This window comes from Choloepus didactylus, chromosome 1 (assembly GCF_015220235.1).
Source record: "Choloepus didactylus isolate mChoDid1 chromosome 1, mChoDid1.pri, whole genome shotgun sequence".
Classification (NCBI taxonomy): Eukaryota; Metazoa; Chordata; class Mammalia; order Pilosa; family Megalonychidae; genus Choloepus; species Choloepus didactylus.
The window spans coordinates 15032844-15049918 of record NC_051307.1 but is presented as its reverse complement, the minus strand read 5'-3'; the positions used below and the strand labels follow the sequence as shown (position 1 = coordinate 15049918).

The following is a 17075-nucleotide window of genomic DNA, read 5'->3' as shown; positions in this document are numbered from 1 at the left end:
CTTGGAAAGAGCTTGCTCTGTGGCTTACACAGCAACCTGTTGGGCAATTGCAGATTGCAACGTTTCTGAAAACATGTTTCGACTGATGGACAGAGCAGAGGAAGGCAAACTGACAGTGTCTCAATCTTTCTTTGAACTGCTTTTAAAAATAGAAGATTGCAGAGAAGGGGTATATGTTACGGTGGTTCGGTGGTTCGCTGCTGGGGAATTCTCCTTACTTTACTCCTCCCTTCCCACAGCTTCCTCCTTTGTCTTCCCATCAGGCTCCCAGACTATATTTCAGCAGGAATGGCCTCCTCTTGCCCCCACATCAATGCCTGCCCCTTCTTATCTGCAAAATCCTTCTTTCTGCTTCCCAACTGCTCCTCCGAGAAGCCTGCCTGGATCACCCCAACTGTAAGCCACCTCTTCTGCTTCTAAACATCCACAGCCTCGCTGTCTTCAAAGCTGTGGTCTCTGGATCAGTGGCGTCGGTATCAGCTGGGTGCTTGATTTAATCGCAGGCTCCACCATACTTACTAAACCAGACTCTGCATTTTAACAAGATCCCCTGGTGAGTTGTGTGCACTGGCCCAGGCAGCTTTCAGATCACCTCCCCTGGCTCCAGGCAGCTAGCTTCACCACTCCCTGGGACCACGATTCCTCTTCTTTGTAACCTGATAATGCTAGTCAGTTGTTCACATACGTGACTTCATAGCCTCAAGTGGATAATAAATTACAGAGAGGCAGGGAGTCCCGGCACAGGTCTTGCGTATGGAACACATTCCAGGAACTGTGGTCAATGGGCCTAGCTCCTGCCTCTTCCCTCATCCACTCAATAAATATTTATTGAGCACCTACTAGGAGCACAGCCCTTTGCAAGGACTGGGGATAGAGTGGAGAACAATGCTCTCGGGTAACCTACCCTCTGGGGAGGAAAACAGCTGCTGAGCAACTAGGCAAGTAGGCGTTGAGGCAATCTGGGCTGCTGCTGGGTGACACAAAGAAATTAAAGCAAGGAGGAATGACAGAGTGAGCTCATAGCTGCTCTGAGAACTCAACGACCAGAGGGCTGGGGCAGAGACTTCTGGGCAGAGGGCAGGGCAGGGCACAGGGCCCTGGAAGGACTGGCTTGGTCCTTGTTTCCAGCACATGTCCTCTCTATCCCACCCCATCCCAGGCAATCACGTACCCTCCCTGCCTCCTCCATCCACCCCCATCCCCCCAGGGGAGGACAGATCTGTCACTGATCCCCGAGCCTCACACTCATCCATCTCTATCTGTCCACGTCACCAATAGGGTGATAGGGCAGCTGCCCTGGTCACTTCCTTCTTCTCTTCTCCAAAGGAGACTTTGCTCCTTCCTTGGTCTTGAAGAAGTGGCACAGTTACATAAGACACAGATCCCAAACGCAACCGGTTTTAGGTAGGGATGGTTGCAGACTCCGTCACATATCCTCGTGCCCACGTCACATGGATAGGAAAGGGGGACTTCTTTTCAAAGCACTGCTCTTAATTCGGTCTTGCTATCCTAGATGGGACCTGGGGAGGTCAACCTGGTCCTCAATATTAAAAGTGTGGCCCATGGACCAGCAGTAACACCTGGGAGTTTGTCAGAAATGCAGATTCTCGGGCCCCACCCCAGACCTACAGGACCAGATTTGATTTTAACAATACCCCAGGTCACCTGAAGCCCCTTCCATTTTGAAAAGTCCTGAAGCAAGCCTGCAGACTGGAGGATCCCTGAAAAACACCAAAGAAGCCACACAGAACTGCTAGCATGCCTGGGTGCCTTCCACCCACCTTACAAAACACACACAAGCTTCATTTTACAAATGAGTTAACTGAGGCATCGGGAAGTTAAGTAACCTGCCTATGGCCATAAATTTGCAAGGGCTGAGCTTGAGCTCAGGCAGCCGACCAGTGCCTGCCCTCTTAAACCGTGGTACCCCTCCGCTGCTATTTTACCCATTTTAAACACAAGGAGCCTGGCTGTTTTAGTTTTCTGGGCTGCTTAAAGCAGATACAATGCAATGGGTAGTCTTAAACAGTGGGAATTTATTAGCTTACAGTTTTGAAGACAAGAAAAAATGCCCAAATCAAGGCATTACCGAGGCAGGGCTTTCTTTCTGAAGACCAGTGGCCGGCGATCCTTGGCTCCTCTGCCACATGGCCAGGCTCGTGGTAGTGTCTGCTGGTCTCTCTCTTCTCTTCCAGGTTTCGTTGCTTTCAGCTCCTTGCTTCCATGGCTTTCCCTCTCTTCTGCATTTCATTCTCTTATAAAGGACCCCAGTAATAGAATTAACACCCACCCTGAATGAGGTGGGTCACATCTTAATTGAAGTAGCCTCATCAAAAGGTCCTGCTTACAATGGGTCCACACCCACAGGAATGGATCAGATTTTAAGAACATGTTTTTTTGGGGGTACATACAGCTTCAAACCACCATACAGGCTAAGGGGTTAACGAAATGATAAGAACAGCTAACACTGGGGCTCTAACTGCCTTACATCTGTCCATGTACTTAATCCTCACCACAGTCCAGTAAATTCTATTTTCCATCCTCATTTGACTACAGGGGAAACCAAGGCACTGAGCCTCTGTTAAGTGTCTTGTCCCAAGTCACGCTGCTAATAACTGCTAATAAGGAGGGAGCCGGAATTCAAACCCAGGTAGTCTGGCTTCAAAGCCTACACTGCCGCTCTCCCTGAGGGTGTCCAGGATGAGGCTGAGCTCACATTTATACATTTTCTTCCGTAGGGAGCTGTTGAGTTGTAGCTCAGGGAGTCCAGGAAAGTGAAAGCCATTATGGTCAGAGTGTCCATGGTGGTCAGCGAGCTCAAGAATGGAAGGATGGAGAGAAACCATGCACCAAAAGCGGATGCATCGGGGACACAGCTTTCAGCTTTCATCTGAATGGAAACCATGAAATAAGTGTCTTTCCCCTGGAAAAGAGCCTGGCATGTAGCAAGGGCTCAGTAAACATTTGCTACTGCTTCAATTTGACTGAGCAGTTACTATGTGCCAGGCTCTGTGCAAAGCGCCCTACTTCTCATCTTCATGACAATGTTGGAAAATAAATACAATATCCCCATTTTACAGATGAGGACACTGAGGCTCAGAAGAGTATAGCTAAGGCTATAGAGGCAGCTCTTATCCCAATACTAGGATAGGGATTTTTTTTTTTTTTTTTTTTTTTAAATAGGCTGAGCCTTGAGCAGAGGAAGAGCTCTGCAGGCTTGAGGCTGAAAGCCTTCCCCATCTGTTTTAAGATTTCCAGGTCAGATCGCCTTGGTGAGAGAAAGGCGGTGGCTCAGGGCTCCGGTTCTCCTTAGCTGCACCCGGGAAAGACTTCCCACCATCTTTCTTTCTTCCTGGTGGTCTAATCTGGAGTCAGACCCAGCCGCTGGCTCTTACAGACCAGGAAGGACCGCAAGCCAACGGGAAACAACAGGTGAGCCGGGAACAGGCCCCTTCTGTGCCCTGGCCAGGGTGTCTGCTGGCCAAAGGCACAGCCGTGCTGACTTCCATAACCTCCTGCATCTGCAGGTGTTTTAGGAACTTAGCCTCAGCGCTTCAGTGACCCATATTTTATTACCTTTCAGGTTTCTATAATTCATCATTCACTGCTTTCTGAAAACCTCAAATGAAAGTTTAGCAGCTCAGTGCCCCAGCCGCTCTCCATTCTCTCCCCAAACACATTCGGCCTGTTTGTTCTCTTTCACCCAGCCTCTTCCTGTCGCATTCTGCCCGTTCAATGGGGAAAGAGAGAAACCGGATGGCTGGACCCAGTGCGGGGAAATGACTTCAGAGCCACCTTTGTTTCGCCTCATTCCTTTGAGTACACTTGGCCCTGCGTCTCTATGAAAGGGCTTGTTTGAACCATTTGGAGCATCCAGCAAGCTAGAGATGCTGCAGCCAGAATCACATCTTTTCAGGCTGCCTGAGACTCTGGGTTAAACTGCCAAATTTTTTGCAACAACACTAACCATGACATTGGACATTGTGTTATAAATTAGCCACAGCCTTCCAAGCAAATTGTCTCTTTTTATTGTATCAGTGTAAGCCTTTGGAGCATTTGGCTTCAGCTACTGACTTTGGGGAGGTGCAAAGAATATTTTTGTTCAATCCCACACCAACCCTTCAGACATCAAGTTGCATGTGCTAATAATATACAGATCTTAATTCACAGTTCTTCTCCTAACAGTCCACTTTTCCGCCTCAAATGCTGCCGAGCTGCTGTTCAGTTTTGAAGTGGCAGAAACCGTGTCGATCATCTTTAAAACAAAAAGATGTAATTCTCTTTTTATAATGCTTTTCAGGATGATTATTTGAAGTATTTTTAAAAAGTTGTCTTTTTCAATATATGGTGAGTGGTATTGAAGTGGATTTTATAGAGCTACCATGACACACAGAATGGCAATATTTGGGTGCTCATCGAAGCAGTGGAAAATTCTACTTCTATGCCCTTTCCCACTGGAAATGAACACAACTGGTTTACATAGATTTTAAACCATGCTGTAAACAACAAAGAACATCGTACCAGTTCATAACCCTGAGTTTGAACAAAATTATCCATACGCCCATCTGTTTGAGCTCTGTCAGCAATAGCCAAATCAAACTTTTGCAATTACAAGGAATATGAAAAAATACACAGATGCCATCTAAACTCTTTCCCCACTTTTTTTCCTTTTAACTTTCTTCCACAAAAATTGTCACAAGATTTGGACTCAAATAATTTTTAGTAGTTAATTTTACTCTAATAAAATCAGGTTCAAATGTTTACTGAAAATAAAATAAAATACCGCCCCCACCCCCATAACACTTGAAGAAAGCATCTACTACATTTGATAGTCTTTCGAGTTTTCATCGGAACAGAAAACACTGCATTACTTTCTATGCCCTTTCCCACGGGAAATGAACACAACTGGTTTACATAGATTTTAAACCATGGTGTAAACAACAAAGAACATCGTACCGGTTCATAACAACTTGATTGGTCTGCCCTTCCTTTTGAAAATGAACAAAACTCATGTTTTTTCCAATTTTCCCAGCAGGGATCTTGATTTTAACCTGAACTGGTTGTAAGAGTGACTCAGATTCTGGTGAAGTGGCCCCAGGTAAGAGAAGATTTACTGTCTCAAAGGGGTTCCTCTCCATTCCAGGATACTTATCAAGGGGTAATCAACTTCCCTTTCTCATTTTCTCTCTCTAGCACTAAATCCCCTCCACCTAGAAAGGAGACCCCCAGCAAGTATCCCTCTCTCCATGGCATCCTCCCAGCAGCCTGCCTCTTCTGTTCCAGGCGGAGTTCCATTTGGATGGATGGGAACCTAAAATAGGACAAACATTGGATATGGTGTGCAGCTCAACATCTCTTGCGTAATTTAAACTTTCCCAAGAATTCTGACCTTTCTGGAAGAAAGTATCACTTTAAAAAGTGGGCAGCGTTATTTCATTACAGATCTAAGCTCCAGCCAGTTGTAACAGCATGTTGCAGCAAAGTCGTTTTCTTCTCTTGGGGGATGATGGGGGCTTCAAGGAGTGGGGAGGCTTTGCAAAGGGGCAGCCTGCTTTGTGCTTAGAGAGGACGGTGGACGGGGTTGCATCCAAACCACATGTTTGGCCTCACATACTTACCGAGGCTTCCAGCCCCATTGTCTGCCATTTCAAACATTCAAGCTTCTTGGCCCAAAGCAAGCGGTGGGTGGTGGGGTTGGGGAAATGGTCGGGAGACACTTTAGGTTTCAATACAAGAAAAAGGAAGCCTGAAACCCACACCTCCTCGGGGTGAAAGGAATCACCAGCAGACAGACACACAAGCCCCTTTAGGCAAACACAAGAGTGGTTGTTATGGCGGACGCAGGGAGCTCCACAAGTATGCCCGAAGGCGGGAGGCCACAGCAGCTGCCTCCCCTCAAGTCAGCCCCCGGGCCCCTGCCAGCGGCCAGAAGGATGCTCTGGCCCTCATCAGCTGTCACGCTTTGCAGGCTGCTGGAGCTCCGGCCTGGCACAGGGGCCATCCAAGTCACCAGCTTCAATGAGCACCAAAGCCAGTGCCCGTGCTGGTTCCACACAGCCACCCAGAGCCCTCTCCTAGGGCCTCGATCAGGGGCACAAAATACACACTGACGAGCGTGTCTGGCCAATGGTGTCCTTGGCCATATGGCGGGGGAGGATGGGGATAAGCAGGACAGGGGGGTCTTTGGTTTAGGCCAACACGTGTCAGACACTGTGAGGTGACTCACGTGGGTTAAGCCTTGAGAGAGAGAATATATGTACCCCCTATTCTATAGATGGGGAACTGAGGCTCAGATGCATGTGGCTAATATGTGGCAGAGCCGCCAACCAGGGGTCCACTCAGCTTCCAGCAGCCAGACTTTTTCCAGCTTCTGAGATGCTCTCCACAGCCCCCACTCAGGAACAGATCCCCAGTGGGCTCCTCTACCCCCACCCCAGAACTCTCCACCCTCAACTTCTCACTGTCCTCCCAGCCAGGTGGCTCATGGGCCCAACTCTAATCACGCCCTGGGGACTCTGAAGGTACCTCAGTCCTCTCCGAGAGCCCCCCTTCCCCAAGAAGGAGGAGATGGGGGGAGGTCAGGGGCTCAAGGGAATCCTTGGGGACACACCACGATAAGGAGGCACTGCTTTGGGTGGGGGAGAGCAGTGTGCACGTGAACCTCTCAGGTTCCTGGGTACCCCTTCCTGCGGATGGGACCCAGGGAGGGTGCTGTTTAGATTTCTGTCTCCCTCACTCACTTCCTCTCCCTGCTGGCAGGATGAGGCCCCAGGGTCCCGCCTAGGTTGTGGGCAGAGGAGGAAGCCTGAGGGGGAGGTCTCTGGGGCCCATCCCAACCTGGCACCACAGCCCCGGGGCAGAGGGGTTCTGAGGGCCAGGGTGGGGGAGTGCCCGAGGGGCTGGGGCAGGGTTCCTGGATGGGGTCCAGGTGAAGCCTCTCTTCAGGGATGTGGCTGGACCCCACCAACTGTCAACACATACACTAGGCTGGCCCCCATCCTTTCACCTAGTCCCCAACCTCCCCTTGGGGGCCCCTCCTCTGCCTCCAGGAAGCTGGCTGCTTACCCTGCAGCTCTGCTTTTCCTGTCCACCCCAGCAATCCAGTACCTTCTAGGAACCCCAGCTTCATCATGTACAGCATGAATAAAAATGCTCAGCTCCCAGGGTTCATAGGAGAACCCAATGAAAACATGTCCATAAAATGCTTTGAAAAGCAGAACACTTTTTAAAAAGGTGAAATGATGAGTGAGATGTTAAAATTAAGCTGCTTGAAACTTCTGAAGCCATCTCCATGGTCTCTCCCCAGTAGAGGTCTGCTCTGGGACCAGCTCCTTCCTGTCCAGGCCCCCTTCTCTCTCCCTAAGCGAGCCCCCCACCCACCAAGACAGGTCAGGCCTCACTGAGGGACTGGGGGGTCCTACCAGGGTCCTTTCCTCTCTATCCAACTTATAGGAAAAGGGGGCTCTTGGATGAGAGCACCATGAAGTGTTGACCTATTTTAAGGGATAAGCCTGGGAGCTACTGGAGATTTCAGTCACCCCTGCACACACTAGAAATGAATAGGTGGTCCCCACCCTCAAGACAATCACGGCTGAAGGCAGAGACAATGGCCACATAAGACAGCCTACAATATGGAGAAATGCTGTACCTGGTTAGCCTAGCCTGATGGGAGAGGAAGATCTCTGATGAGAAATCACTGAGACCTCGAGAAGAAAGTAAGGTTGGAGCCAAACTTGAGTGCAGGCAGGATATTACAGGTGCAGTTGGAGGTCAGAAGCAGAGATCAGTGTGAGCCCACAGGGCAAATATTCGTGGAAGTCAAAGAGAAGCAGAGCAGCCCTGAAATAAGCAGGCATGGCTGATGGATGTCTAGAACCATGATCCATTCACATGGCAGGCAGGCCCTTCAACAGGGTCCCTCTTCTCTCACCAAAGGGGACTGTGCCGGTTTGAAACTGTTATGGACCCCAGAAGAGCCATAATCTTTTAACCCAATCTTGTTGGGTGGAACCTTTTGATTGTTTCCATGGAGATGTGACTCACCCAATTGTGGGTGAGAACCTTGATTAAATTATTTCCATGGAGATGTGACCCCACTCATTCCAGGTGGGTCGTGATTAGTTCACTGGAGTACTTAAGAAAGCTCAAGAGCCAACACAGAAGCTGATGCTTGGAGATGACTGGAGATGAGGACAGGACGTTTGGAGATGCTAAGCTAAGAGATGAAGCCCAGAGTTTGCCTGGAAGAAGTTAAGAGAGGACCCCTAGAAGCTTAGAGAGAAATGTCCTGGGAAAAAGAAGCAATGACAACGGGAGCTGAGAGGGAGGAGCTAAGACAAAAGCCGAGACATTTTGCAGAAAGCCATTTTGAAACACAACCCAGGAGCAAAGGACCAGCAAGTGCCAGCCATGTGCCTTCCCAGCTGACAGAGGTGCTCCAGATGCCATCAGCCATTCTTCAGTGAAAATGTTCTCGTTTTGATGTCTTAGTTTGGACATACTTATGGCCTTTGAACTGTAAATTTGTAACCTAATAAACCCCCTTTATAAAAGCCAATCAATTTCTGGTGTTTTGCATAATGGTAGCATTAGCAAACCGGAACAGGGACCAAGGCAGAAAAAGCTCATTTCCTTTCTGGTTCTGTATCAGTGCTATCCAATAGAACTCTCTGCAACGATGGAAATGTTCTATATCTGCTCTGTCCCACTTGACAGCCACTAACCACCTATGGTGACTGAGCGAGGATAATACAGCTGGGGAACTGAAATTGGAACTTCATTTTATTTTGATTAACTTAAATTTAAATAGTCACATGTGACAAGTGACTACCTATGAAACAGCACAACTCAAAGGTTTAGATACCAAAAGGCCCTCTTCCCTGGGGCATTTTGCCATGCTCTGATGCCAAGCTGCAGACATATGCCTTGATGTTCTCGACTAGAAAACTTCCAGAGCAACCACCAAGTTATGTTTTTCTCTTTTGGGGAGGGAAAGATTCAAGTTCCACGATCAATAGATACAAGTGTCTGTGCATGCTTGAATGTTCTGGTAAGCGCCAGTTCCTGCACTGGCAAAAGTCAAGTCATGAAATCATTAACAGGCGTCCCTTTTGGGGGAGCAGAGAGAACCAACCCCAGAGATTCCTTAGTCCCTAAAGACCTTTCCATCAGAGGGATGGAGGAGGGGTGACAGGAAGGAACGCTTGTAATGCTACTGGTCGATGTGCCCCGAAATTTAGTTTTCAGGACCTGCACGATTCTACAAAGACGATAATATAAAAAAGGAGAACCTGGAGTTGGAGGATGGCAATGCAACCAGCCCTCCACGAACCGCCGCGTGTCTTCCCAAAAGGCGCCCTCTCAGCCCTGCCTCCGGCCCCTCTTTCTCGGGGCTCGTCCTGTGCGGCCCCCTGGCCACGGAGACACTCGCACCGGCGCTCACAATAACCTCCTTGAGCGGTGCCAGCAGCACCTCCGCGCCGGGCGGCCAATCAGAGCGCGCCTGCGCCGGGCCTCACGCCCCCATTGGCTGCACCCCGCCGCCCGCGGCGCCGTAGGCTCCCAAGCCGGGTTTAAAGGGGTCCGGCGCTGACTGCTACCCGGCTTTCTGCTCCCCACGCGCAGGTTGGCGGGGAGGGGCGGCCTGCGGTCAGGCCCACCCCGGGGCGTTCCTGCAGGGCGCCCTCGGCCGCCCCCACCGCCCCCCAGATGTACTATGCGGTTTCCCAGGCGCGCCTGAACGCGGCCCCCGCGACTATGTTGCGGCCACAGAGGCCCGGAGACTCGCAGCTCGGGACCTCCCTGTACGAGCTGGTGGGCTACCGGCAACCGCCTTCCTCCTCCTCTTCTTCCTCCTCCACGACGGCCACCCTCGTCCCCAAGGCGGCGCGCGAAAAGCCGGAGGTGCCAGCCGAGCCTCCGGGCGCAGGGCCCGTAGCGGGCGCGCACGCTGGCGGCGGCTCCCGGGCGGACGCCAAGGAGGAGCAGCAGCAGCAGCTGCGGCGCAAGATCAACAGCCGCGAGCGGAAACGCATGCAGGACCTGAACCTGGCCATGGACGCCCTGCGCGAGGTCATCCTGCCCTACTCGGCGGCGCACTGCCAGGGTGCTCCAGGTCGCAAGCTCTCCAAGATCGCCACGCTGCTGCTCGCCCGCAACTACATCCTTCTGCTGGGCAGCTCGCTGCAGGAGCTGCGCCGTGCGCTCGGCGAGGGAACCGGGCCCGCAGCGCCGCGCCTGCTGCTGGCCGGCCTGCCCCTGCTGGCCGCCGCGCCCGGCTCCGTACTCCTGGCGCCCGGCGCCGTGGGGCCCCCCGACGCGCTGCGCCCCGCCAAGTACCTGTCGCTGACGCTCGATGAGCCGCCGTGCGGCCAGTTCACGCTCCCCGGCGGTGGCGCCGCCGGCGGCGCGGGCGGCCCCGGCCTCTGCACCTGCGCAGTCTGCAAGTTCCCGCACCTCGTCCCGGCCGGCCTGGGCTTGGCCGCCGTGCAGGCGCAGTTCTCCAAGTGAGGGCCGGCCCGAGCCCGCAGCGCGCCCCTGGCTGGGCCTCTCGTCGCCCGGTTTTTCCGTGCGCCCTGCGGCTGGGAGAGACGGGATGAGTACCGAGCGTATTTCGAACCTTCTCGCAGGGAGGAACACACAGTCGAGAACCCCACCCCCCACCCACACCCACCCCGGAAATTCAAGGGACTGGAGCGGATGTTCGACGGAGCGTCAGGGCTGGTTGCGGTTCTGAGTCGATTCCAGCTGCTTTGGGCAGGAAGTGCGCGCCCCTCACCCCCACTCCGCTCATGATTTTTCGGGTCCCTGGAGTTCTGCGCTCCGCGGGAGTGGTGTGAATTTTAGGGCACTGGGCGAGTGGCTTTACTTAACCTGGGTGGGATGAGAGGTCAGCCCCGATCGCGATCCTCGCGGAGGTTTAGCGCGTCCGCTCGCAGGGGTTACACCAGCCGAGCCAGGATCAGGGGCATTTGTTCTCGGAAGGGGTTTCTTTTTCTTGTCCGTGGCCAGAGGCAACAGGCGCCTTTGTTCTCACGGTCAAGCCCCGTCAAAGGGAGGCTGTCTGACCAGTTAGTCGGTGCAGACGGTCAGGGGCGTCGCGGCCAGACTGTTGGCATCGCTGTGCCGCGGACGAGGGCGCGTGCAGTTCCCGGGTGGTTGGGGGCGCTGCGCGGGAAGTCGATCTGCTTTTGTACCTGGCTGTTAGAGTGCTATTTTTGAGAATCGCACAACCAGGAGTTTTGTTGAAATTGTTCGCTATTTAATCCCGGGGTCTTCTTAGAAAGTCAGCTTAGAACTCGAGATTCACGGTTTTGTCTTCACCACCACCCCCACCCCTAAAGTAGCGTAACCGCCCCCCTGAGCTTGCTTTTTCAAAACAAAAACCAACCACCTTTCACGCAAACGGTGTTCCCAATGTAACCACGTTAAAGTGGATGCTCAGGCGTTTCTCAGTGGCCACCTAGTCAGAAAGCACGATCTCTAATTAACAATCTATTTCGTTAAAAGAAGACGCGGAGGACTTGGGTGCTGCAAACCGCCACGGCCCGGCTGATTCCCCCGCGGTGGCGCTTTCCAGCGCGGGGCCTTCCCGGGCCTGGTGCGTAACGGTCGCGCCCGGCAGGTCTTCCTTCTCGCGGCTTTGCCAGTCGAAGCACTGCACGAAGCACCGGTCTTGACTTGCTGCAGACGTTAACAGATTATTTTACTCAAGGCTATTTTATGATCGTTCAGCAGCTTGCTTTGGTCTTTGTCTAAGGTTTTTTTGTTGGTGGTAGTAGCCGAATTTAACTGGCATTTAATTTTATTTCTAACTTTATTTCGTTGTGCTGTACGGAATCAAGAAAATAAAACATTTAAAGACCTTTATATTTTTCTTCTGTTCTGTTAATAAAAGTGTCCCTGTACCCTGACGGATTCAGAACCTTGGGAAGTTAAATGACTGGGATTCAAGATTTAAAAACTTGACCTCCCAACTGGTAAAATCATTCAATCAACAGGCGACTCTAGTTAAGATCAAGAAATGTAAGAGACTTTGGGTGGGTGGGTAAGAGAAGGGAGAGAAGCAATTGCAGGGAGTATTTCTTAGCCAAGCTTGGGGAGCCATCTCTTCCAGCTACAATTTCCTTCCCTGCAAAATGGGTTAATGGATAAATGATAATTTCATTTATCATGAAATTATTTTAGATCTTAACATCTTTCTTAGAAATCCACCTTTTTTTAAAAAATCTTAGTGGGCAAAAGCATCAACAATATTGTACTGCTAGGAGATTTTCCTCCTTGAAATTATGAACTTGGACATCATTTAATTCTCCTAAGAGGTGAAGAAAGCTCTCCTGTCAGATTGGTGATGTTAAGAGGAATCTGGGATGTTGACTAGCTCACATGCAGTATTTAATAGTTTACATTTTGCAAACATTTCATTGTTGTTAATTAAACCTATCCACTGTTTAAAGATAAGGTCATGGTACAGGAGAAGTAGTGTCTCCTTAACCTGAGGAAAATGAAACGAAATCCAGGTGAGGTGACTTGATCAATTTTATGCACACAGGTTTATCTGAGGTGTTTATAAATTTAGGGAAAATGAGCATTCACTTTGGGAACATGTAAAGAGGGGAGTCCAGAAAGAAGGAAATTGCCTTCCCTTCCATCTCAGCTAAGTGTCTTTTTTCCTCAAAGGGGAGGTGGGAGAGGGCATGAAGGAAAGTACCTCTACCCACCAAACCCATTCCAGGAAAGGATTTCTTTCTTTGTAGACACTGCCACAGGCTTTTTTAATAAGTAAATTTGAATTGTGGCCTGCTTTTTATTCAGTGCCGGCTCCTGCTTACCTTGGATCCTGACAAGGGACAAAACGAAAACTGAAAATCAACAACTAAATCAAAATCAAATCAGGCCCTTCCTTTTTTTTTTTTTTTCCCCCCTAGGAGATTAGAAATAAACTGTTCTTTCACAGTCCTCCCAACTCCATCATCTAGATGCCCCCATCCCTCTTAAAACCACCCCTAAAGGGAGAAGTAAGCCATGGGGCAAAGGGGGTGGGCAGTAGTAGATGCTTTTCCTCCTTTCTCTGTTGTAAACTGGAGATAGCACCCAGGTCCTATGACCAAGCTCACACTATATGTGATTTTTTTTTTTTTTTAACTGAGAAAATCACATCCCTGGTGCTTTCCAGAACTACTAAAGATTATGATTGAATTTAGCAAGGATATGCAGGACTGGTTTAGGCATCCTCAAAATATTTGTTATCTGCCTGCATGTAGCAGCTTGCTGGTCATTGTGCCAAGCAAGACAAGCAAGCAGACTTGCTCCTTATAAGGCATTTGCATCCAAAAAAGAATAACATCAGTGGGCAGTCAGGAATGCTGTAGGAAAACAGTGACACGGTAATTCTATATGATGTCAATACCGCAAAGTTGAAACACTTCAACATAGGTCTATGGGAGGTCAATGTATTCCACAGACAGAAGGTTTAGGTTCAGACACATGTTGAAAAGCAGAGTTGCATCTTGCAATCTGCAGTGCCAGTTCATGCCTGCAAAGGAGCTAGCTGAATTGACCACCCGAGTTTGTATTTGACAGGAGCTGGCTTTCCGCAGAGGGAACGAGTCTAAGCAGGGGTTGGGGAAGCAGGGAGGATGCCGGAAGATTCCTTGGGAAAGGGCACACTAGGCCTCAGAAGCCAGATGAGAAGAAACAGGTGGTGCAGTGCCAAAAAAGCTCCCTGCACCCAGCCAGCCACCAACGGGCAGTCCCAGTGATTAGAGTGAACAGAACCTAGGGGAAAAATATACCAGGCCCTGAGAAATTATGTTATTATATGTGCTGCAGATCAGGTGAGCAATCAGTAAACAGAGAGCAGAGACAATGCACTATGGGATTTACCTGCCCGTAGTGATGGTCTATTTACAGGTGTTCTCCTCTAAGGGAAACTGATTACACCAGGTATGAAAATATAACCTGGGGAAACATATAACTTAGAGAGGGTAAGTGTTCTCTTCAAGGAAAAGTTTCCACCCCAAGCATGGAAAATATTTCAGTTTACCGAAGTTCAACTTTTGAACAATGATCTTGAGCCAAAAGAAACCTTGCTCATCTAGTTCAGAGGTTTTCATCTTTGCTCACTGCCCGGCTATGCACGAGAGGCTGGGTCCAAGTTGGCAGTTGATACTCACAGCCTTGGTCTGCTAGCAAGACCTCCAGGAGCCTCTGTGGTGTAGAGGCAAACAGGCCAGAGAGGGAGCCAGCCAGAGAAGCTCTTTTCTTTCTGGCATGGGATTTTATACAAACTTGCCAAGAGCAAGGTGATGGTTAGGAAAAGTCGTCAAATTGATGATTTGGGTCACCTACTGGGCAAATGCATTTTCTTCAGGAAGCACATTCTTGATCAGTCAAGAAGCCCCTTCCTTCTTCTCCACACTGAATAAATATTCAGTAAAGAGATTCACTGGATTCAGCACTCAATGCAGTAGGCTCATGAAGCAACAGACTGAAAAAATGCCCTATTTTTCTGAACCACAAATTCACATTCTTCAAGCAAATTTTCATTGTAAAGAAATTTGTTTGAAATATTGCTTTCAGGCAAGGTCTAGTTTATCTTATCAACCAGAAGGTGGGGAAATACAGTAGCAAGGTGTTTCTCAAGGCCTATTCATGAGCTAGGCTTGTTATTTTGGGAGGTGCTGCAAATTAATTTCTTAAAGCGGATCCAGTTCTGTCAGTTTTAACTAAGCCCAGAATAAATGCTGAAATGCCTGATCAGAAATTAAGCCAGATTCTTGCTGCTCATAGGGGCTTAACAGTTCCATCAGAAAACTTGCCCCTTTGCCTCCTGCCGGTGTAGTCAGGCTACAGGCCCTGAGCTCAAGGACAAAACTCCTGCCTATTCTAAGTTCTTACATTACAAGCTGCAAGGTGATCAGAGGGGAAACTTTCCTAGATGGGAAACAAAGGAACTGTTTTTCTCCTTCCTGCTCAGTCTTCCAAAATGACCACAGGGGGCAGGCACACAGGTGAGCTTCTGCACAGGACAAAGGCCGCAGGTGCCAGCAGGGTCCTAGCTCTGAGAATCACGGAATATCCGGAATATCCGCTGGGCAGAGGACCTTTGAAGTCATCTGTCCACCCTCCTCCCCTCACGAGGCCCAAGAAGGTCAAAGACATGCTCAAGGCCACCCAGGTAGTCAGGGCAGCCATGCCGAGGACCAGTGCCTGCTTTGGGGAGGCAAACGCGGCTTCCTTGGTTTGTCCTGATGGGACTGAAATCTCCAGGAAATGGAAGTCTTGGCAGGAGGCTCCTGACCCGAGCTGAATGCATTCTGCCCCCTGGAAAATCTCCAGCCTCTGGCCTCTGCAGGCCAGTCTACTCAGCCCGGGGTGTGCCGGCTGACCTGGCTGAGGCGCAGTCACCTGAAGTTTCTCTGGCAGCCTTGCCCCCAAGCCCCGGGGGAGGCCCAGATTGGTGACAGGGAGTGGCAGCGGCACAGCAAACCCTGTGAGAGAGACTCTGATGGTTACATGTTTGTCATTAGGGCTTCAGAAAGCAAACTTCAGGAGCGAGCAGGTAGACAGCTGACAAACAAGGGCAGCAGGGCGGGAGGGAAAGCCGCGTCTTATGGAGGAAGGTAAGGGACGTTCTCTTCTGTTGCTGCCTCTCAGTGTTTTCACGGGGAGCCTGAATGTTTTGATGGATGGATCTTGATTTTCTCACTATCGTGGGCATCTTTTTGCCAAGTGCTTTTCGTGGGCATGGGCAGTAAGTGCTGGCTGCCTGCCAAACCCCTGGGATGGGAAGAGACCCCTGACCAAAAGCCCCACACCTGGAGCACCAGTGAGAGGTAAGCCATGGGGCCCGGAAAAGTGCCAGCCATTGGTCCCAGCCCTGGGATCGAGAAGGGCTTCTGTGTCCCAGAAGCTGCTAAATGATGTGGGAAACTCCTTAGGGAATGCCGAAGTAATACAACCAGGAGACTTCAAAATAACAAGATCAAATGAAGACTCATCGGTAGGGCTTAAAAAAAAAAAAAAGGAGAAGAAAGAAAGAAAAAGAGAAAAACCAACTCACCTGGGTGCAGGCAGGGTGGGAAAGAGGAACACGTCTAGGAGAAATTGTAGGAGTATCACCAGTAACAAAAATCATAATGGTATCAGTAAAAGCTAACCATGAGCTTATTGGGTGCTAGGCAGCATTCTAAGCATTTTACCTGCATTACTAGGCATATTATGGTCCCCATTTTGCAGATGAGAAAACAGAAGACAGAGGTATGAAGAGGTAAAGACAAAAGAAGCTGAGGCCAGTTAAGGGTAGTCCTAGAAGCCAGATACTGAAAGAAACATGGCTTTGTCTAGAAAGAGGGAGAGAGCCACTGAGCATTTTCCTTCCCATCCATCATCATTCCCTGTGATGCAGAGAAGTGTCCTTTTTTCCCTCCTCCTCCTCTCTCAGGGCAAGGTTGCAGTACCCCCACCATGCCCCTTCCCCCCAGGTCTGGCTGTTGCTTATAACACATGCAGTCGATGTGCTCCTGAGGTTTTCAGCATGCCCTAGCACGGCTCTTTGCTTGCTTCCTTCTCTTTCTTAAGTTAAAATGCCTTGAGAGCATGTGATGGCTATTTTTGGTCATTTGACTGTTGGCTGTCTCATTTCAGTGGATCCACTTTTTGTTTGTTATTTCTAAAGTTTCCAGGTCTGGTGGCAGCTGCCGCAAGGGAGCATGGGGGCGAGATAGTAGTCGGGGATTGTGGTGGGGGCAGAAGGTGAAAGTCACCCAGCCTGCAAGACCTTACCTGTCCCCGACCCCACCGTGGGTGCTAGCGCCCATTTTCCAGGCATCGATCATTAGGTGTTGCCTAATTTGAATCTTAAAACATAGAGTCGAGCAGGTGAAGAATCAGTGAAGAGGCCTTTTGGAGATGATTTGATAGCATTGTATCTACCTCGATTACCAGGCAATGGGGTATTGATTGTTGTGTTGTGCGGTTTTGTTTGCTTCGGATGGTTTTACTCAGAGCTCTCCCCTCAGCAGAGCTGGTTATTCTCAGCCTTTTGCTCCATGGCTAGGAAGTCATGATTAGGA

At 50.0% G+C, this 17075-nt stretch overlaps 1 protein-coding gene across 1 annotated transcript; it reads left to right on the top strand.

The window, feature by feature from the left end:
- Nucleotides 1-9583: 9583 nt before the first annotated feature.
- Nucleotides 9584-11868, top strand: OLIG1 (oligodendrocyte transcription factor 1). The gene has a single exon (XM_037832468.1). The coding sequence runs from the start codon at nucleotides 9709-9711 to the stop codon at nucleotides 10507-10509; it is 801 nt and encodes a 266-aa protein (XP_037688396.1). The 5' UTR covers nucleotides 9584-9708; the 3' UTR covers nucleotides 10510-11868.
- Nucleotides 11869-17075: the final 5207 nt, after the last annotated feature.

What these genes read in the sequence shown, in the direction of transcription:
- OLIG1 (XM_037832468.1), top strand. Translation starts at nt 9,709, where the DNA reads ATGTACTATGCGGTTTCCCAGGCGCGCCTGAACGCGGCCCCCGCGACT.